Source organism: Astyanax mexicanus, chromosome 10 (assembly GCF_023375975.1).
Source record: "Astyanax mexicanus isolate ESR-SI-001 chromosome 10, AstMex3_surface, whole genome shotgun sequence".
Taxonomy (NCBI): domain Eukaryota; kingdom Metazoa; phylum Chordata; class Actinopteri; order Characiformes; family Acestrorhamphidae; genus Astyanax; species Astyanax mexicanus.
In genome coordinates, this window is record NC_064417.1 from 44,917,865 (window position 1) to 44,941,239 (window position 23,375).

General features: G+C 36.5%; 1 protein-coding gene across 1 annotated transcript; it reads left to right on the top strand.

Moving 5' to 3' along the window:
- Positions 1-3,715: 3,715 nt before the first annotated feature.
- Positions 3,716-23,375, top strand: LOC103031293 (cytochrome P450 4V2). The gene is made up of 11 exons (XM_022684207.2): positions 3,716-3,997; positions 4,144-4,256; positions 6,224-6,309; positions 9,217-9,407; positions 9,565-9,634; positions 12,320-12,446; positions 13,549-13,719; positions 15,067-15,169; positions 16,512-16,646; positions 18,956-19,135; positions 22,818-23,375. The coding sequence occupies exons 1-11, from the start codon at positions 3,805-3,807 to the stop codon at positions 22,979-22,981; spliced, it is 1,533 nt and encodes a 510-aa protein (XP_022539928.1). The 5' UTR covers positions 3,716-3,804; the 3' UTR covers positions 22,982-23,375.

Below are 23,375 nucleotides of genomic sequence, written 5' to 3' on the forward strand. Positions count from 1 at the left end.
TGATTGATAGCATAACTACCGGTTCCCCCGAGGCGCACACAGACCCCAGGCTACACAGCTGATTTACACAGCATCTCTCCCGCTAACCGTAATAAACACAGCTGGAAAAAGTTCAGCTGCGCTGCCATGGAGAACAAAACTCTTTTTTTTTTATTTCAGTCAATTAGTTTTTTTTCCCCAGCATTTCATTTTTCACTCAGTAACGGGTAATTTTTCAATGTAGTGAAGTAAATTACTTGTGTCAAAATGTACTTGAGTAAAAGTACAATTACCTATTTTAAAAACTACTTTAAAAATTACAAATTACTCATAAAATCTAGTCAATTACAGTCATGTGAGTAAATGTAATTAGCTACTTTCCACCTCTGATTAGTAGTCACTATCATGCAATACAGGAAACTGGAGTTCGTGGAGCTATAAAGAAAGCTTTTGTTATGCAAAACCTTGTGTACCCAAAATGCATATTATAACCATATGAAGATTAAAGCAAATTATGTTGATTATCTTCTAACAGCAGTGTATATCATTTGCAGATGTGGTCCAATTTAATATGACCAGATGATTCTTCATAATGTTCATCAAACACGGACATTCCAATTATAATGGGACAAGTATTGTCTCCCATGACTTTTGCCATATCTTGCCATATCATATGGAGGCTAAAGAGCACTGCACTGACTCATGGGATATGAATGTGAGGCCTCATGTACTGAATGTGGATGTGATTTCTGCGATAGTTACTTTTCACACATGGACAATTCTTACCAGACACCGCCAGTTTCGATCATCACCACCCACTGATATTATGGATCAATTGTAAAAGTACAATTACCTATTTTAAAAACTATTTTAAAAATTACAAATTACTCATAAAATCTAGTCAATTACAGTCATGTGAGTAAATGTAATTAGTTACTTTCCACCTCTGATTAGTAGTCACTATCATGCAATACAGGAAACTGGAGTTCGTGGAGCTATAAAGAAAGCTTTTGTTATGCAAAACCTTGTGTACCCAAAATGCATATTACGGAAATGAACTCAACTTTCAATGTAAAAAAGGTTTTAATCCATTACTTGATTCAAAATTGTAAATATTAACACAATGAAAAGAACAACACAGAATAAAATATACTAAGATAGATGAGGGTGTGTCCACTGAGTGTCCAGAGTGGCCGGAATAAAAATGAATGAGATGGATTTCATAAATTGACAATACCAATAATACACAATCACAGTATATAGGATTTACAGTACGTTAAATATAGTGAATTATTTGATGGGTAACACTTAACATTAGGTTGACTGACTAACATGAATTAATTAATGCATTAGTTACCATGAATAAGACATGAGGTAATACATTAACAATGCTTGGGTAATGTTAATTTAACACACAGAAATAAAGCATTAATTAATGTTATTTTCACATGAACTAACATTAGAATTAAAGCATCATACACTGTATTAATAATGTTAACTAATGTTAGGTAAACAAGTACCAACTGCTTTTCTTGTCATTTGCTTTTATGCTGCAGCTCTGCATGCAGTCATTGTTAAATATTTATTATTTAAATATTAGTTATACATATATTTACTTGTTTTATTTACTAATGTCTGTTAACTAATATAATATTATATATTTTACATATTTACTTCTATTTGAAATATATCTGTACATGGATTAGAATTATTTCACTTTCACTTTACGTCAGATATATTTATTTATCTGAACAGAGGTGTGCTGTATAAGTGCTTAGTAACGTTTAACAGATGTTAATAATGCTTTAAAAAGGCATTATTGGTTATATATATATATATATATATATATATATATATATATATATATATATATATATATATAGATATAGATATAGATATATATACATATATATATATATATATGATTATATGATGAAATGAAGCATAACCACCATCCAGACTAATATTTACTTAAATATAAATATTTAACGGTTACCGTATGCATAACTGCAGCACAAGCAAATGACAAGAAGATGAACTAATGCAGTTGCTACTTGTTTGCCTAACATTAGTAAAGTATATGATAATAAAGTATATGATTTATTGTTCATCTTAACCTGTCATGCTCACCAGTAATGTGAAATGGTACCACTTTAAAATAAGACTACCTTTATAAAGGGTTTATAAATGGTTTACAATTAGTTTATTAATGGCTACTAATTAGGTTGTAAATGCCTTAAAAATCATTAATAATCAGGGTAACACTTTATTTGGTTGGTCCATTTGATGGCCTTGTTGATGCTCAACTGACATTCAACTAACACTGAATTGAATGTCCATTGAATTTAACTTAACCCTATGTTGAATGTAAATTATTCAAAATGTAACCTAACCCTACACCTAACCCTAACCTTAACCCTTAAACAACCCTAAAATCTAACCCTACACCTAACCCTAACCGTAACCCTTAATCAACCCTAAAATCTAACCCTACACCTAACCCTAACCTTAACCCTTAATCAACCATAAAATCAAACCCTACACCTAACCCTAACCTTAACCCTTAATCAACCATAAAATCTAACCCTACACCTAACCCTAATCTTAACCCTTAATCAACCATAAAATCAAGCCCTACACCTAACCCTAACCTTAACCCTTAATCAACCATAAAATCGAACCCTACACCTTACCCTTACCCTAACCTTAACCTAAGCTTAAAATCTAACCCTAAACCCAATCCTAAAATATTAAGATAAGCGTTTGGATTAGAGTTGAATGTAGGGTTATATTCAATAGAGAATCATTTACTTTCACCTTTTAGTTCATTTGCATTTAATAGACATGTAGTTGAATGTTAGTTGAATGTCAGTTGAATGTCAGTTAAGCATCAAAGAGGCCATCAAATGGACCATCCAAGTAAAGTGTTACCAAAATCAGTTATAACACATACGTAGAAAGGGCAACAATGACCTGTTGTTTGACAAATAGTGAACCCACAGCCATCTATAGTGTTGCCCTTTCTAATTATGTGTTATAACTGATTATTACCCTTTATAAAGGTAGTCTTATTTTAAAGTGGTACCTGTGAAGGTAACATTAATTATTGCAGTTGGTCTGTGTTTAATTAACACTACCTAAGCATTGTAAATGTATTATTAACAATTATTATGTCTTAGTCATGGTCACAAATGCATTAATTTATGTTAGGTAGTCAACACTTAATATAAAGTGTTACCATTTGATGTAATTAATATACAGTAATTAAGCCTGTTATCACTAGAAGCAAATACGTTTACATTTCATTGAATTTACTATATAAGTTTAAAAAAAAATGAACTATGTTTTCTATGAAATGTGTGTTTTAAAAAGCGTGGGATGGAAGCCTGTGTTGCTTAAGTGGGATCTCCACATTCCCACATTGGCATTCTGCTCAGCTTCCCTAAGGGGGAAAAAACATGGAAACGGGAAGAAATGGACTTGGCAGAGCAGTGAAATGTGGGAAAAGGCCTGTGAATGTTGAAAACACACACACACACATACACACATATATACATACATACATACACATATACACACCCAAACATAATTTTCTGCAATCATCCAAATCAAAGAACAGATTACATGGCAATACAGTACCAGCTTTTCTTCTGCCCATCTCCTGTCTGTCAATGATTTAGCCGAGGGCTATAAACGCTCCGCCGTGCCCCAGTGATCCCTTTCTCTGTTTGTTGACGGCTGAAACAGTTGAGTCTGAAGTTCATGTGAGAGCAGCTTGCTGGCTTTTTCAGAAGCGCTTGCCGGAGCCAACTCCATTACAGCAAAATGGCCATTCTGTTTGGATTATACACCCTGGGGAGCATAACTTCAATCATCCTGCTTATTCTGCTGGCATGCCTCACATTTCAACCACTTAAAAGGTATATACACAAATGGAATGAGATGAGGCCAATTCCAGGAATGGAGGGGGCCTTCCCAATCATTGGCAATGCTTTGCAGTTCAAAGCCAATGCAGCAGGTAAGGCAGTATGGCCATCTGTTTGCTTCGCTGGGTATAGGTAGAAGAGGCATTTGAGTAGAGCCGAATGCAGCATTAAAACAAGATAAAGAAGTGGCACAGTGTGTTGTGTTGTTCTGTTTCTGATTCTCTTCTGTCTTTAAAAGAGTTCTTCAACCAGATTGTTCAGGGCACCAATGAGAACAGGCACCAGCCTCTGGCGAAGGTTTGGGTAGGACCTGTCCCCTTCCTCGTCTTGTTTCATGCAGAGACCATCGAGGTGTGTATTACGCAAGCATTAGCAGCAATATCTGCCCTGTATCTCTTGCCAGTATGATGCGATGAATCATTTTCATTTTCATATGCTCACTCAATGTGAGGCTGAAAAGGAGCCAGCATTTGATCCAAGTTTGCAAGAGGCCTAAGGTCTGTACCATTCTAAACCATAAACATAGTGTTTTATCTTTAAAACATCAGCTATATCTTCCCAGGAGGTTTGGCATGATTTAATAGCTTTTTAAACATTGCAAAAAGTTAGGTTTGAGTTAAAAAAAAACAGGTCTCAGAGCTTGACTGGCAACATAAGGCTTAGGGATGTATCACTGTAGAAAAAAATCTGCCAGCTACTGTTACAACTCTCAGTGAATTTTCAAGCCGTATACGGTAATTTTTTTGACTGTTTAAAACTTCTGCCAACCCTCTAAGCAACTAAGAAGTCTAAGGTAGGTCTAAGGTAGGTCTGTATGAAAAACAAAAACAAAAAAAACTATTGAAGGGAACCCCTCATATGCTGGTAAGACAGGCAAGTCAAAACTTACACATGAACTTACTGCCAAGAACATGCATGAAATTTTATATAGTGCACCTATATGATGACTCCCCCATCCCCCAGCTTCACGTTCCTGCAGTATACTGGTCCCCAATGAGCTGCTACCCCATCTTCTCACCTCCAAATATATCCACACTGAATGATAGAATATCAGGGACCAAAGTTTTACACGCTTCATGGACATAAATTACACTTAAGGTAGATTCTGTCTCAGGAAGGGTCCTATACTGATTATTGGGGCTTAATAGACTAAACGATGCTGTATTTATTTATTTATTTTATTTATTACAGTACATTTGCAGTATGGTAACTCCTGTTGCAGCATTTAAGGTGGAATTGAAAATGTAGCTAGCTAGTATCTGAGACAAACTACTAGAGCTTTTTTTTATGCCTGTTATGAAGGAAATGGCCATAATACATTGAAATTACAATAACCTACTGAGACTTTGACTTTTGCTTGGTGTATATTTTTAATTTGGGATTAGTAGGACAAAGCAAGAATAAAAAGTAAACTTTGTACAGGTCGGGTTTTTTGTAGCTTCCTATCATTGCTAAAATGTGCTAAACTGCATGCCGTATGAATCTATAGATGTTACAAGAGATATTGTACCTAAATAAACTAGTTTTACATGTAAAAATGCATGAATTTGTTTACCAGGCCTATGTTTCTCTTTGGACTGGCTGTAGAAACTTTTGACTGGGATTCCTGCCATCTTGTTTGCAATCAATTGAGTGTAATCAATATGAGGTCATAGGGTCAACATAAAAAAAAATAAGTATCATTGGGAGAGAAGCAGAAATGTAATGTCCTCATATAAGGACAAAGGGTCTCAAGAGGTTAAGCTAAGATAATGCAATGTTATTATACTTGATTGACAAAGAAAATACCACAGTTGTTGGATCTTTAACTGTTTGCGCAATCATCTTACTGGGATTCTGGTGATTCTCACTCTTTTTTGTAACGCAATAGTTACTTTAACTAGTAACTAGTTACTTTTATAGTGGAGTAACTCAGTTACTAACTCAGTTACTTTTTGGAGAAGTAACTAGTAACTATAACTAATTACTTTTTCAAAGTTACATGCCCAACACTGATTATTATATGAATATGCAAAACAGAGGGGTAGGGCTTAGTTGTAGGGAAAAGTGTGAAATGGGAGTCACTCAAAACCCCTGATGTAGGTTTTGCTACACCACTGCTGATCAAATATGCCTGAATCATCTCATTGTTTATAGTTATGACCTAAAAACCACCATTGCTGATTGTGTTGAATACAGGTTGAATTTGGGACACCAGCTGAACGAGTTGCAGGAACGCCAACATTCTTTCCTCAAAGTTTAAAGTTTGTAGATTGTTTTTTTGCAGTTTTTAAACCAGATGACCCGCTCTGACCTGTGCTTTATTTCTTTTTTTTAAGGCTGTCCTAAGCAGTTCCAGACACCTCGACAAATCCTTTTCATACACGTTCCTCCAACCATGGCTCGGCACAGGTCTACTGACCAGGTAAAGGTCCAACACCACATGGCAGCACAGTATCGATTTTCCTACCATCTAAATCAATGTTTTTAGTTTTAGTACAGACAGGTTTTCTTTCACGCCAACAGCCCTCACCTACTATATAACCCCTACGCCCAGGGTCTGGAATAAAAAATAACACTTTAAAATAAAATAAAAAGTTTACTGTTCCTTTATAAAGTGATCTATACATCTGTACAGTCACGACTTACAAAACATAGGAGCTTGTTCCAGCTGGAGCTGGAGAACACTAACATCTGAAATCATGGGGTCCGGTGGTCAGCCAGACCGGACGACAGGTCACTGTACACCTTTTCTGAGTGAACAAACAAAAATAAAACTGAAATGAAAACACTAAAATGAAAATGCAAATACCCTTTCGCCCTTTCTTTTTACAAACGTGTGAAATTATTATAACAAAAATAAAAACAAATTGAAATCACTTCATTTGCAATTTTGCTAATTTTTCACTAGAGCATACAGTTGTGGTCAAAAGTTTACATACACTTGTAAAAAAACATAATGTTATGGCTGTCTTGAGTTTTCAATAAGTTCTACAACTCTTATTTTTCTGTGATAGAGTGATCGGAACACATACATGTTTGTCACAAAAAACAGTCATAAAATTTGGTTCTTTCATAAATTTATTATGGGTCTGCTGAAAATGTCACCAAATCTGCTGGGTCAAAAATATACATACAGCAACATTAGTATTTGGTTACATGTCCCTTGGCCATTTTCACGGCAACTAGGCGCTTTTGGTAGCCATCCACAAGCTCCTGGCAAGCTTCAGGTCGAATGTTTGACCACTCTTCTTGACAGAATTGGTGCAGTTCAGCTAAATGTGATGGTTTTCTTGCATGAACCCGTTTCTTTAGCACTGTCCACATGTTCTCAATGGGGTTTAAGTCAGGACTTTGGGAAGGCCATTCTAAAATCTTAATTCTAGCCTGGTTTAGCCATTCCTTTACCACTTTTGATGTGTGTTTTGGGTCATTGTCTTGTTGGAACACCCAACTGCGCCCAAGACCCAACCTTCGGGCTGATGGTTTTAAGTTTTCCTGCAGAATTTGGAGGTAATCCTCCTTCTTCATTATCCCATTTACTTTCTGCAAAGAACCAGTTCCACTGGCAGCAAAACATCCCCAGAGCATAATACTACCACCACCATGCTTGACAGTAGGCATGGTGTTCCTGGGATTAAAGGCCTCACCTTTTCTCCTCCAAACATATTGCTGGGTGTTGTGGCCAAACAGCTCAATTTTTGTTTCGTCTGACCAGAGAACTTTCCTCCAGAAGGTTTTATCTTTGTCCATGTGATCAGCAGCAAACTTAAGTCTTAAGGTGCCTTTTCTGGAGCAAGGGCTTCTTTCTTGCACGGCAGCCTCTCAGTCCATGGCGATGTAAAACACGCTTCACTGTGGAGACTGACACCTGTGTTCCATCAGCTTCCAAATCCTTGCAGACCTGCTTCTTGGTGATTCTTGGTTGACTCTTGACCATCCTGACCAATCTCCTCTCGGCAGCATGTGATAGCTTGCGTTTTCTTCCTGATCGTGGCAGTGACACAACTGTTCCATGCACTTTATACTTGCGTATAATTGTCTGCACAGTTGCTCTTGGGACCTGTAGCTGCTTTGAAATGGCTCCAAGTGACTTCCCTGACTTGTTCAAGTCAATAATTCGCTTTTTCAGATCCACACTGAGTTCCTTTGACTTTCCCATTGTAGCTTTTGTAGCTGAGTCTAATCACTGGGTCAAATGAGCCCTATTTAAATGGGCTCATGAGAAGTCAACAGCTGTAGTCAATCAGAATCACTTACAAGAAGTGAAGAGGCCATGACATGAAGCTAATTTGATTGACACAACTCGCTACATCACCAAAATTGACAAATTTTGTTGCTGTATGTATATTTTTGACCCAGCAGATTTGGTGACATTTTCAGCAGACCCATAATAAATTTATGAAAGAACCAAATTTTATGACTGTTTTTTGTGACAAACATGTATGTGTTCCGATCACTCTATCACAGAAAAATAAGAGTTGTAGAACTTATTGAAAACTCAAGACAGCCATAACATTATGTTTTTTTACAAGTGTATGTAAACTTTTGACCACAACTGTAAGTCATATGTGACAAAAATAAAATTTAATAAAAAAAAAATATTTTTTTTCCGTTTAATTTTCATTACTATACAGATATTTTAGTCAAATCTAAAATGAAAAAGCTAAATAAAACCTTCACTTTATTAACTGAATAATAAAGGTCAAAAATAAAATGATAATGTTTTTATTTATTAGTTCTTGCAATGGGCTGCATGTCTGACAGAATGAAAATAAAAAAAACACAAAATGGAAAAGTCAATAGCAAAGTGACATTTTGTGATTCAGATTTGGCGAGGATGGCGCTTTAAGTGCCAAAATAAAAAAGCAAACGCAAAGGAAGATAAGCGCTCTTTGCTGGTGATTTAATTTTCTTTTTCTACTTTTATTTTTCCACTTTTCTTTTTCTTTTTCTACCTCACCAGCAAGCAAATATATGTAAGTTAACAGTAGGCGGGGCTACAACCGCTGATAAAATACCTGTATAGTAATGAAAAGGCTTTTTAATTTCAATTTTATTTTTGTTACATATGACCCGTGTTGGGGTAAAAAATTTAATTGCAAATTAAGTAATTTTTGTCATAATATTTTCACACGTTTGGAAAATAATTTTAGTGTTTTAATTTCAGTTTTATTTTTGGCAGGATTTACCTCCCATACTCTAAAACCTCATCTCTATATCTGTTAGGAATTCACGTCTATCTAGGGTATGCAGCAAAGCTGATTTGAGTTGTGAGAGTAGTCATGTGCGTCTCATGATTCGCCTCCCACATGCACATGCATCTCTACAGCACAGGAGACAAGTGGCGCAGCCGACGCAAAATGCTGACCCCGACGTTCCACTTCTCCATCCTCGCCGACTTCCTGGACGTGATGAACGAACAGAGTGATATTTTGATCCAGAAGATGCAGAAGCACGTAGGCGGAGAGCCATTCAACTGCTTCAGCTATATCACTCTCTGTGCTCTGGACATCATATGCGGTTAGAATATTCCCTCTCTTTTACCCTCTTTTCTTTTTACAGTTTTAAACCAATAAAAGTCCTGTTACCGTAATGCACTGCTGCTGAAATCACCTGTAATACTGTAATAGTACCTGTAATAGTACTGTTGGCTAACTGTTGTCTCTCTGCTGAACAGAGACTGCAATGGGCAGAAGGATCTACGCTCAGAGCAACGCTGACTCAGAATATGTGCAAAGTGTGTATAAGTAAGTATGTGTTTTATCATCATTCTCAAGAGCATTTTCATCTTAGCTAATTCTGCTTGGACCACATCAATCATTGACGTTCGCAGACATATATAGTAACAGTCAAAAGTTTGGACACACTTTCCTAAGTAATGTTTTTCTATTGTTTTCCTAAAAATTTAATGAATACTGACTTTGAGTGTTAAACAAACCATACTACTCATTTGGTTTAACCCTTGTGTGGTGTTCGGGTCTGTGGGACCCGTTTTCATTTTTCATCAAATGATACTAAAAAAATATTTTTTCTTACTCAAACTCATTGGCATTGGCTCATTTTTTTTGTAAGAAACATATATCAAAACACATTTTCGATAAACACACCCCCCCTACACACACACACACACACACACACACACACACACATTTATATTACATACAGTATGTTTGGCCAAGGGTAATAAACATTGATTCATTTGTAAATTTGAAACTAAACAAATTTTCTACTCATCTTGAGTTTAATTCATTTTCTTTTACATTTTATTAAAAAACTAATAAAAAAAAAGAGTAGCACTTTTTGAAAGAAATGTAACATAAGAAAGGTAAAGGGCAAATATTAACCATGTAAGCTGTTTATATTGCTTGCGATTTAGGTGAAGCAAGCATGTGTAAAGCATTTTAATGTAAAATTGCTTAATTTTGCTGAATTAAATACAAGTAACAAAGTAAACGAGTAACAAAAATATGAACACCACACAAGGGTTAAGTGCATTTAGCTGCTCTTATCTGGAGAGCCGTTAACTTGCGGTTTTTGAGGCTGGTAACTCTAATGAACTCATCCTGTGCAACAGAGGTCTTCCTTTCCTGAGGCAGTCCTGATGACTGCCAGTTTCATCATAATGTCTTGAAGGCTTTGGCCACTGCACTTAAAGATATATACAAAGTTGGAATTTCTTAGATTGACTGACCTTCCTTTCTTAAAGTATTTTTTCTTTACTTAATTGAGTAGTTCTAAAGTGTTGTGAGGTGTTATCTTGTGATTGGGCTTGAACACTGAACAGCCTGCAAGGCAATGGGACTGAATCATCAGAGTTGGAGTGAGGTCTGATAATGGGTCTGATAGTGGGTGTCAGTTGGATGGGATGGATATTCCATGACCAAAGTTCAGATATTGTACAACCTTGATCTCAATCCATAGTATCATGTGTGTAATGTTTAAAGGGGGTCATATTAAGCTAAATTTACTTTGACCCACTAGATCAGTTGAAGAAATGCCATTTTGATCTGCTGGTTGAGAAGTTTAGACAGTACAGAGCAGGATTGGCCTGCAGACTTTGTCTGAGGGAGGGATCTGTACCTGCTGTCTGTGGAAAGTCAGCAGATGAGGGAGATGTAAGAACTTTTTCAAATAATGAGTTTTGTGCTTCTTTCGCAGTTAAGCATGAACTAGCCTGTTCTTGTTTTGCACAAACCCATTTTAGGCCCAATCCCATTCCACCCCTTGGCCCTACCACTTACCCCTACCCCCCTTTTTTTCTCGAGTGTACCCCTTTCCTTTTGGAACAGAGTTCCAAGGAGAAGGGGTGAAATCCTCTCTTTAAGAATTGGGACGACCCTTCAAGCACCCAATTCCATTTCCTTAATTCCTCTGTGATGAATTTAGCTGAAATTAGCTTTAATTAGCTTTTATTTTATTTTATTTTTCCATTCTGCCTTAAATGCTGCAGCTTCTGCCGTCTAATGCACCATTGAAGGTGGAACGGGACAGTTATCAAGCTAGCTAGCTACTAAGACAAACTACTAGTGACCTTTTTCATGCTTGTTATGAAGAATTTGACCATAAAAAACTTTGAAACTACACATTAAACTCTGGTAAAATAGTGCTAAGCGTCACTTTGTGTTTCCATCTTACCAGTGATTCTCATAACCCTTGGTTTGAAGTGCTAACAAGCCCTATCCCTTCCCCTAACCTACTCCTCCAGCCTCATATTGTTAACAATATGAGATATCAGAGACTCTCCACATGAACATAACAATAAAATACCTCTTCTTTTGATTTTCTCCTTGTTTGTGCCGAATAAGAAATAATGGATCTCATGATTCATGCTGTACAACAGTATCACTGATAATACTGTGAGTTTTAAAGCAAAAAAACTTGTTTGTTGGCCTTCACCAGTTCCAAGCCAGGGCTGAATCTCCCTATCCCATCTGTCCTAACAGCTGCTTTATCACATCTGAGCGAGATATAAATCTGTTATAAAGTTCGGATATGAAACCTTTGTACACTGATCCAGAGGTCGTCAAGGTAGGGGAGCATCCAAAACGCTCACATGCTTGCTTTTACTCAGTTTTTCGCAAACGAGAGTAAAAGAATACACACAGGAATACTGACATTTCTATTCATGCCGAGGTCACGCACGCATCTCTCAGGAGAGCGCCAGCACACGATACAGTACATGTCATATTCTCGGTAATTGTCCCGATAACACAAAGAACATGAGAGCAAGAAGAAAAAGAAGACCTTGGTATCTATTATTCACTGTGAGGTTTGTATTAAAGCACACACACCCTGTCAGCAGAACTGGATCATCATGGAGGGCAGTGTGTATAATAATACACACTCTGCATTTTTACTATACTGAGCAGTATGAAGAATTTGCTTTGTTCAGTCTAAACACACTTACAATATACAGTAACGCATCCCTGCAGGATGAGTGACATCATCACTCGGAGACAGAGATTCCCATGGTGGTGGCCTGAGTGGATCTATAACACGTTTGGAGAGGGTAAAGAACACGCCAGACGCCTGAAGATCCTGCACTCCTTCACTTCCAGTGTGAGTTACTCTAATCAAGTGCTTTCACTCAGGTTTATGATACTTTAATACACTCACTGACAAAAAGAACCAAAGAAGTGTTGCACTCTTTTAGAGACATTCCTGGAAAACCCTTGCTGTGTGTGGGCGATTAAAAATAAGGAGTTACTTTGTTTTTACCTAATTAAAAACGTCTGAAATATAATCAAGAGTTAGATGGATGATCACAAGCCATCAAACCAAGCTGAACTGCTTAAATTTTTGCTCCAGGAGTGGCATACAGTTATCCAAAAGCAGTGTGTAAGACTGGTGGAGGAGAACATGCCAAATTGCATGAAAACTGCCATTAAAACCAAGGGTTATTTCACCAAATACTGATTTCAAATATTGAGCTCATAAAACTTTATGAATATGATCTTGTTTACTTCAGTAAATCCACTGTAAATCAGGCATAAAGGAACTAAGCAAAAGAGAAGTCTAATAGCAAGCAAGGTCGGCAACAGAGAGCAACAAACAATACATTAGGCAAGGCAAGGCAAAAAGGATAAGGCAGAATAACAAAGAGAAACCCATCGTAGAAAAGCTAGGGAACCTAGATTCAATACTCAGCAAGTAGAGCTCAAACTGAGGGGTATATATACTAAAAGTTCAGGTGAGCAATCAGTAGCTGGGTGAACTGGAACGCTGTAGCATTACATGCTCTGATTAGTCATTGTAGTTCTGAGAGCGAGAATGCTGGGAAATGAGTCCAGAGCAGGCAGACTGACAGTGTCAGGACTGACACTCCGTGAGTATACAGTATATTGAATATAATGAATGTTTTACTCAGTTAAGCACTATTTAGAGAATCCATTTATTAGTCAAAAACTACAAATAAAACTGAGCTACCAGCCTACATATTTTTTAATTGTTTTACAATAAATAAAAGCTTTCTCAGTGTAGGTGTCTTATGTGTCTGAGACTGAAGCACAGCTCTGCACAAAACTGCATTTTGTTTCTGGAATTGCCTGAACTCAGGCTCAGTTTTGAGCAAAAGCACTAAAGCTTCTCATGAAAAATATATATCACATGAAATCTGAGCCAGAGTGTGAGAGTGTGTGGTGATGATGTTTGTGAACTGAAGGTGATCAAAGAGAGAGCGGAGCACACGAGTGAAGGATCAGACAGTGAGTCAGATCACCGCTCCAGAAAGAGAAGGGCCTTCTTGGACATGCTATTAAAAACCACAGATGAAGCCGGCAGAGCGTTGAGTCATGAGGACATTCAGGAGGAAGTGGACACCTTCATGTTTGAGGTACGCCATTAAAAAGGGTTCCTTAGTGAAGTCAGTGGTTCTGTATAGTGTTCTACAGGGGTTGGACAATGAAACTGAAACACCTGGTTTTAGACCACAATAGTTTATTTTCCTGACGGACAGTTCTGGTGGAAACAGGAGAGTTGAGGTGCACATTGAATTCTGCCGTGATTTGAGCAGCTGTGGTTTTATGTTTTTTGGATACAATCCGGGTTAGCACCCAAACATCCCTTTCAGACAGCTTCCTCTTACAGCATCCACAGTTAATCCTGTAGGATGTGGTTGGTCCTTCTTGGTGGTATGCTGACATTACTCTGGATACCGTGGCTCTTGATGCATCACAAAGACTTGCTGTCTTGGTCACAGATGCTCCAGCAAGACGTGCACCAACAATTTGTCCTCTTTTGAACTCCGGTATGTCACCCATAATGTTGTGTGCATTGCAATATTTTGAGCAAAACTGTGCTCTTACCCTGCTAATTGAACCTTCACACTCTGCTCTTACTGGTGCAATAATGTGCAATTAATGAAGATTGGCCACCAGGCTGCTCCAATTTAGCCTTGAAACCTCCCACACTAAAATGACAGGTGTTTCAGTTTCATTGTCCAACCCCTGTATGTTTCATGATAATTTAAAGAAGCATTATACAGTAGAAGACATTTCTATAAATAGTTCTTTAAATACAGGGATAACCTAAACTTTTCTAGGTTATTTATTATTTAAAATAATATTTATATTTATATTTTTTATTTAGGACCCAAATAAGGTTAAATCAGAACATTTTCTAGTCTATTTTGTATTTATTTTGCTGTATTAAGTTTTAATTGTTTGTTTGCATATTGTTCATATGCATGCACTAAATATGCTGCACTTTAGTTTTGTGGTATATTTTGTTGTTACATTACTTTATTATTGTTACATTATATTTTTACAAAATCAAACAAAATGAAAAAAAAAAAAAAAAAAAAAAAAAAAAAAAAAAATATATATATATATATATATATATATATATATATATATATATATATATATGTTTTTGTTTCTACTGAATGTATAAAACTGTTATATTTATGCAAAATTAATTATTATTAATATACATGTTGTTGCAGTAGGATGTATTTGAAATTAATGTACAAAAAAATTCATATCACCAAGAATATAGTTATTGCAAAAAATACCCTGAGATATTGTGATATTATTTTAGAGACATATTGTCCACCCCTATTCCCAAATAGGTTCCACTGTTGTTAAAGTCAAAGTCCCCTTTTCTGTAAAACTGAATATACAGTATATGAGTACATTATGTATATATTCCCACATTCACAATCTTTTATTTCCTCTGAAAGGGTCACGACACTACAGCAGCTGCTCTAAACTGGACTTTACATCTAATCGGCTCTCATAGAGACATCCAGAATAAACTGCAGGCAGAGCTGAAGGAGGTGTTCGGTAATTTAACACACACATACAGTGCATTGTACAAAATACCATAATTACCATAATTGCTGATAACTACAGATTCGCAAATAATCACAGATGAAATGGGTAACTGAAGGGAAATACAGTTTTTGAAGTATGAATACATCCTTTATACATGGTTCCGTCAAGATTTTCAAAATGTTTGAAAAGTTTCATTTTAACTTTGGATAAGTTTTCGGATCTCAGTTTGGTCATTAAAGCAAATTCAATTGAGCCTAAAAAGACAATGTTAAAGTGCTGCAGCTGAAAATGTTTTAATATTGAGTCAGAATGCTGTTTGTGACTCCTCCCACTTAAGTAAACTTTGTTTAGTGTTTTATATATGTAATTGCTTTCTATTGATTAGAAGTTCATCATTTTTTGGTTCACATTAGCCTTTTTGCGATACATTGAAGCAAACATTAGCTTGCCCACTATAACTAACTGTGCATGGCATTATAGAGCATGATCTGCTGTTCTATAAATATTTTTTTATTTATTTTTATAAATTAATTTACAATAGTTAAGATGTTATTACTTTTTACACCTTTTAAGTAAGTACTGTTCGAAATGCCCAAGTATAAATTAACAGTCCAAAGTGTTTTAAATACAACTATTAACCTTACAAAAGTCCATTCCTACAGGTGTGCCACGCGCGACTTTTACCTTAACAATAAACAGAATAAAGAATAAAATAATGTTGCAGCTCACTTAAATGAGCAGCTGTTGTATCTTCACAGCGTGAACTCGTAGCTCAGAATCCTCTGCTGAGACAAAGCACAAAGCGCTGCGCTGTTAAGATAGGAACGTGCCAAAGTCAGAGCTCACCTGCCTCTTAAAGGGAATGGCTACTAGCACACTGGTTAGATTATTTCAGGGTACATGCCTTTTTTTCTGCACCTGCTGGCAGAAAATGATTGTTTTTGTACAGTTTGTATGAAGATAAAAATATAAAAATTAACAGTTACAAATTAGAAGTGTTTCAAAGACAAGAATTATCTGCAATTATTTCACTTTTCATTGATTTCATTAATAGTCTCTTCCTCTCAGTGCAGGAAGCAGCCAGACACAGGGGTGGGAGATGTTACAGGTATCTACTGTAGATGAATAGAGAAGATTTGTGTTTGAAAAGTGAAAAGTGATGTTCATTCGTAATCCTATTATTACTGTGATGCCTCTGAAAGGGTCACAAAGGGGCTCTGTCTCAGTGCCTCAGTGTCACTCACAATACACTGTATAAATAAACGACTGTAAGAGTGATCTCTCAGACGCTTTCTCTCTCTCTTTCTCTTTTTCTCTCTTTCTCTTGTTCTTCTTCTGTCCTGACGGGCAGGATCATCAGACCGTCATGTGGGGGTGGAGGACCTGAAGAGGCTGCGTTACCTGGAGTGTGTCATTAAGGAGAGTCTGCGTATCTTCCCCTCCGTGCCGTTGTTTGCGCGCAGCATCTGCGAGGACTGTCACATAAGTAGGTGACAGCAGACTGTCAGCGTGCCGATCGGGGCTCCGAACGCCGCGAGATCACAAAGAGCTGCGCTGTTTGAAGTCGCTGCCATTATTTGCGTCTGGTGAAACAGCAGATGCCGGGGCTTCTATTTTGGGCTCCTGGAGTCAGACTCTAAGTGGCCCCAACCGCTCTTTTTTCACCTGGCAGAGGAAAAAGCATTCAGCTGAAATTAAATAGAAAAGGAAAGGCGTATTCTTTCTCTAATAATAAAAAATGTAGATATATTAAAATATACTAAGCATTATTATGCTATAGTGCACTAAAATGTTCTTCTAGCCACATTATTATTAATCAGTATATTTAATTGGTGTTAAAATGGAACAACTTTTTTTTTGTACAACAAGTACAGCAAAATAAAATGATAAATAATAAAAGAATGAGAGACACTAAATATACAATAATACAACAAGGTCACAGATAAAGACATACTTGAGACAAGAGACACAAGGCAATAGTGCAATATGACTCTACCACCCTAGTAAAAAAAGTAGATTAAAGTATACTAAGTATTATAATGCTATAGTGCACTAAAGTGTTCTTGTAGCCACATTATTATTAATCAGTATATTTAAAGAGTGCTAAAATAGAACAACTTTTTTCACAAAGTTACAACAAGTACAGCAAAATAAAATGATAAATAATAAAAGAATGAGAGACACTAAATATACAATAATACAACAAGGTCACAGATAAAGACATACTTGAGACAAGAGACACAAGACAATAGTACAATATAAGTGTACCACCCTAGTGAAAAAAAGTAGATTAAATACATTTTATAAGCATTATTATACTATAGTGTAATTTTACTTATTGCACTTTAATTGTATTAATATAGTACAAAAGTCTTACTTAACCACACTGTTATGTTCATTTGTCAGCAACAGTAAGAGTGTTCTCAGGTCAGTTTGACCTGGTGCATGTTTAATTATCCAAAAAATGTCTAAAACAAAAACTAAAAATTCTAACAAGCAGTGAGAAAATTGTTATTACTAACTCTATTGCTTATTATTCTATCAATATTTAATGCAATGCTTACCTCTAACAGGTAATGCTTCAATTAGGATAATTAACGTGTTTTTCATGAATAAATACATGTTCAAACTTTTGTAATGTTTCACTACTTTATTACTTTAGAAAGAAACAGAGTAGTTTTACATAACATTGAAACATAATATTGCAATTTTGTTTTAGTTTTTTGTAGTTTTTGCAGGGGGTGATTGCAGATACTGTATGTGAGATTTACCATTTTCATATTACATGTTGATTAAACTAATTAAGGCCGAAGAAGTTTTATACTGGAAAAATACTTTTAGCTATTTTTCCTAGATCTTCAAACTTTAAAACGGGTCAATTTGACCCAGAACATAATTGTACTAAAATTGTACTAAAATGGAACTACTGTATTTTAAATACACTTAAGTAACATTTAAATATACTACTTCATGTATGTAACCCCATATTTTAAGTGTGCTTACATTTTAACAGTATTACACCTGTACCACTATTATACAGTTATATAATAGTATATTTGTGTATTAAAAATGTACTTAGAATTGATGTTAAATATATTTACATTAGAGTACAAATATGCTTCTTGTAAGTAGCACACTTCTAGTATACTTTGCTAGATATAAAAATATAATTTAATATACTGTACTACATTCTTTAAATTTTATAAATGTAGTTATTTAATTTACTTTCTAAAAAAAATCCATGATACATTGTACTTTAAATATACAAAAGTATATTTGGAAATAAGTATTTTAGAAGTATATTGAATTACATTAAACTAAAAGTGTACTTCATAGCTATATTTTTTAAATGCACTATATTGTACGTTTTAAAAAGTAAAAGGCATTCAGCTGAAATTAAATGGAAATAGAAAGGTGTATTATTTCCCTAGTGAAAAAAGTAGATAAAAGTATACTAAGCATTTTTTAAAAAGTATGATCAAAGTGTACTTTCAAACATTTGATGAAAGAATTATATTAATGTATTTTAATATTAATATATTTTAAGTAGGTACAAAAATCTAGACTTTTCTCAATATATTTTAAGTAAAATTACGTTTTTTGTTTTTTTTTCCACCAGGTGTCCCAGCAGCCTAATATATTGCACGGCACAAAGACATGCATGCAGGGTTTTGTCGAGGAATCGTTCATAGCTACATGCTCGTAGTTTGTTGTTTAATTGCTCCAGTGTCTGTAGCTGCAGCGTCTCTGACAGCACTCACCTCTTTCACCTCTTTCCAATTTTTCCTGCTGCAGACGGGTTTAAAGTCCCGGAAGGTGTGAACGCTGTGATCATCCCGTACGCTCTTCATCGAGACCCCCGCTACTTTCCAGAGCCTGAGGAGTTTAGACCCGATCGTTTCCTGCCGGAGAACAGTGTAGGAAGACATCCATACGCGTACATCCCGTTCTCCGCAGGCCCCAGGAACTGCATCGGTAAGAGACAGAACAAAACGACAAAAGATAATTAATTTCTTCACACACACACATTTATACATATTACACAGAGTAAAATAGAAAAAGTACAAGGAAAAGTAAACAGGACATCCCATGAAAACCAATCCCATTTTTGGCTTTTTTTTTACATGTATAATCATAGGGTTATTTAATCATCATATTTATTTTATTATGTTTAAATGTTCTGCATTATAGATTAATACTAAAGTCATTCAAACTATGAAGAAAAAAAACATGTAATTATTTAGTAAACAAAAAGGGTTAAACAAATCAGTATATAATTTATATTTTAGATTCTTCAAAGTCAGACAGTTTTGCACATCTTGGCTGGATTTTCTCAGTCAGTTTTATGAGGTAGAGTCACCTGGAATTCAGGCGTTACAAGAGTTACAAGAGTTGAATTTCTTGCCTCTTAATAAAGTGTTTGAGAGCATCAGTTGTGAATAGGTAGAGTTACAGGTATACAGTGAATAGCTCTATTTGAGTAATGGTCTAATCTCAACTAAGTAAAAAAAAATAAATTTAAGAAATGAAAGTCAGTCAGTCAGTCTAAAAAAAAATCAAGAACTTTTAAAGTATGCTCAAGGGCAGTCGCAAAGACCATTAAACATGTTATGATGAAACTGGCACTCATCAGGACTGCCCCAGGAAAGGAAGACCAGGAGCTACCTCTGTTGCAAAGGATAAGTTAATGTTCTTGTATTGCAAATTGATTTTACCTAAAAGTATCATATCATATAAACATTTATGTTGCTTTGTGATTCGCACAATTATTAGTGAACAGGGCTCTATAGTTTCAGAGTTCCTGTCATAGCCTCACTCTCACACTCTTTGTGAATTTTCATTATGGCATAAAAGGCTTATGAGGCTGCGACCTGTAACTTCGTCAAACGCTGCCAAAAGCATCGGAGAGCAGTGACAAACTCGATGCTAAATTTCCAGGCCAAGGTTACTGTGTTTTATCAGACAGGTCACATCACATTACTGCCACCACTTGTTATGATATGGCATCCCACCGCCATCGCACTCCAATTCTTCCGCAGGCGCCTACTCTGCCCCTGGAATCAATCATCCGTTTAGCGTGGCCCCGCTGAAAGAAAGGAGCGCCGCTAACTTCTCTCCCACATTCATCTCCAGAGAGTGCGGGCCTGTCTCCCACCGCTGAATGAGACAGATTGTCTCTCACCAAGTGGTGCTGGCAGCTCCAGCCCACTGGCCACGCAAGAGGAGTGGCATCTAACGAGGGAGAGAGGGACGAGAGAGGCAGAGCGAGAGCTGGCGAGTGAGGGAGTGAGGGAGGGAGGGAGAGGCAGCTTGCCTCTGGAGATAAATCATTTCAGCTCTCTGTAGTCATGTCCACTGCCTCCCAGCACTCAGTCCAAACTCAGAATTCAGAAGCATCCAGATGAGAGCGTAGTGAGGGACTGTTTAAATGAAGGTCTGGTCATTTGTTTTGTCTTTGTTGAGGGCCAACCTATGAAATCAAGACCAACCAGAACATGTATGTTTTAAATATATAAATGAAAGGGTTTGAACAATACAATTTGCTAAGTTCAAGCAAAAAGCTTCCTGACTTCACCCACTCTAAAAAAAAAACAGAGGTACGAAATAAGTACTTCTAAGGTACACTCTTCATAATTGTACCCTCAAAGGTACAATATTAGTCTTTAGAGGGTCAAATGTTAATCGTTCCCTCTGAAGTACAAAGTCTTTCCTAACAGCAATAAGTACAGATTTGTACCATTTAACCAACCAAAAGCTACATTCAGTATTCTGTATCACTGTACTAATAAATAATATATATCTTGACACATATTCAGTTAATTATAATCTTTATAATCTTTACTGGCACTTTGTAGTCTTTTAAGTACAAATCTGTTCTTATGTGTGGTAGATTGACCAATATTTATTATAATAGGAAAGTTCAGAGAGTTTATGGCATATCTTAGATGATGTAGATGTATTGTAGTACTGTAGATTTACACATATCAGAAATGGCACAACCTGTCAACTTCAGCTGGGAGCAGATTGGTTTGGATGGCCAGGAACTACCCAAGAACCACCAAATACAGGCCTCAGATGAACTGGAAGCTGCTGAAAGACCAGTGTCTACAGTCAAGTAAGATTAAAATTGCTATAGACTGAGAGACTAATGTCCAAGATAGAAACCACTATTCAAAAGGAACACCTTCAGTGTGCTTTCACACCTACTTTGTTTGGTTCTTTTTAGGTGGTAATGGCAGGTGTGAAAAGTGATGCAAATCATGGTCTGGAACAAAATTTGTTTTGAAAAAAAAAAGAGGTTCTCTTTATAGATGACCAGATACAAGACAACCATATGCATCAGTTGCAATTTGGCCTCTGTTTTAACCAATCTAATCAGTGAATATACACATATATACCAGTGAACACACTTAGAAGACACACACGCTGTGATAGTGAGCACATGTGCCTGGAGCGGTGGGCAGCCACTGTTGTGGCACTTGGGGAGCAGTGTTGAGGAAAGCTGAGGGCCTTGCTTAAGAACCAAACAGTGTTGGCCTGCCAAATCTGGGTAAAGGGTAGTTGGCAACTACTTTGTCAGACTGCTTCTTTTTGTCAAACCAAAATGTTATTCCACACTGAGTTTTTTTGCATCTTTCACACCTTCCATTTCCAACTAAAAGTACCAAACAAGATAGGTGTGAATGCACACTGAAGGTGTTCATGTTGAGTAGGGGCTTCTTTCTTGGATATCAGTCTCTCAATCTATGGCAATCTTAATCTTGCTTGTCTATGGATAGTGACACTGGTCTTTCAGCAGCTTCCAGTTCATTGGAGGTATGTACTGGTGGTTCTTTGGTTGCTCTTGATCATCTAAACCAATCAGCTCCCAGCTGGTGGTGATAGTTAATAGGATCCTAGAGCAGAGTAGACAAGATTGAGAGCAAACTGAAATTAAAATCTAAAACTTAGAAGCTGGCTGCTAGATGATGTGTTTTGAACTTGCCGGGAAAAAAAGCACACCAAATGTGGTGGTTTTGGCGGGAAAATGAACAAAAGATGTAAGGAGAAGCTAGCTTTTCCAGGAGAAAAGAAAATAAACAAAAAATACCAAAATGGATACTCCAACAAAAAAAGAAACCAAAAAATATGAAAAGTGGAAACAATAAGGAAGAAGAGCACAGCCTTCTTTCCAGATATAAATGTAACTTTTCTTATTTTTATTTTTTCCCTTTTTTTTGAGAGAGAAACAGAAAGAAGGAAAGTAGGTTCTAAAAAACAGAGAACTCAAAAAAGTAACACAGCAAATGCTGGTCTGTGTTTCTCCTTCTTTTAAAGGCAGGCCACAGGTGTTGCTGATTAGGCTTGATTATTTCTAGAAGCCTTTGCCCCCCTCTGGTGGCTGGAGGCTGCCTAGCCCTGAAGCCAAGTCTTTACAGCCCCAAAATGTGTCTTTTTAGATGGTTCAGACTTTCAGATTAATTACACAAAGTTGAAGTAGACTATAATCATCAAATAAACAATAGAAGAAGAAAAAGAACTACACAAGAGCTAACCACAATTTAACATTTCTATTGATGCAATTTTCAAGAAATGCTCATTCATATGACTTCTTTAATTACCCCACTCTGTATTTAAATGAATGTGTGTGTGTGTATTTGCATGTGTGTATCTCCAGGCCAGCGCTTCGCACTGATGGAGGAGAAGGTGGTTCTTGCCACAGTGTTGCGTCACTTTGACGTGCAGGCGTGTCAGAGCCGCGACGATCTGCGGCCCCTGGGGGAGCTCATCCTGCGTCCAGAGAAGGGCATTTGGATCAAACTGCGCAGGAGGGCCAACTGATCCCCACACACTAAATCCTGCATGCAGGCTTTTCATGCAGTGAAGTCGTTTTTTTTTTGTCTGTGGTAAATTATAGTCTGCGCAGACACATAAACGACAAACATGAAGCACAGCAATTCTCTAGTCCTCTATCTGAGAGTCATGCCCTTTATGATGCTTTCTGTTAGAATCCGTTGTTTACCTTGTCCTGCAGTGAGAGCTGGAGTTTACAGTAATGTGGTGTCACATTCTTCAGTGTACTGTATGCACTGTACTCAGGGGTTCAAATCCCAGCGCATCCAGAACAGAAACTCAACATGGAAATCTAATTTAATGGTTTTTAAAAAGTTTAATCACATTTATAAATAAAAATAAGCTGCTGCGTTTAAATAAATGACTGAATATTGTTACTTTA

Coding starts and splice junctions, on each gene's coding strand:
- LOC103031293 (XM_022684207.2), top strand. CDS start 3,805: ATGGCCATTCTGTTTGGATTATACACCCTGGGGAGCATAACTTCAATC. Junction 9,635..12,319: donor TATGTGCAAAGTGTGTATAA/GTAAGTATGTGT, acceptor GCATCCCTGCAG/GATGAGTGACATCATCACTC. Junction 13,720..15,066: donor TGGACACCTTCATGTTTGAG/GTACGCCATTAA, acceptor TTCCTCTGAAAG/GGTCACGACACTACAGCAGC.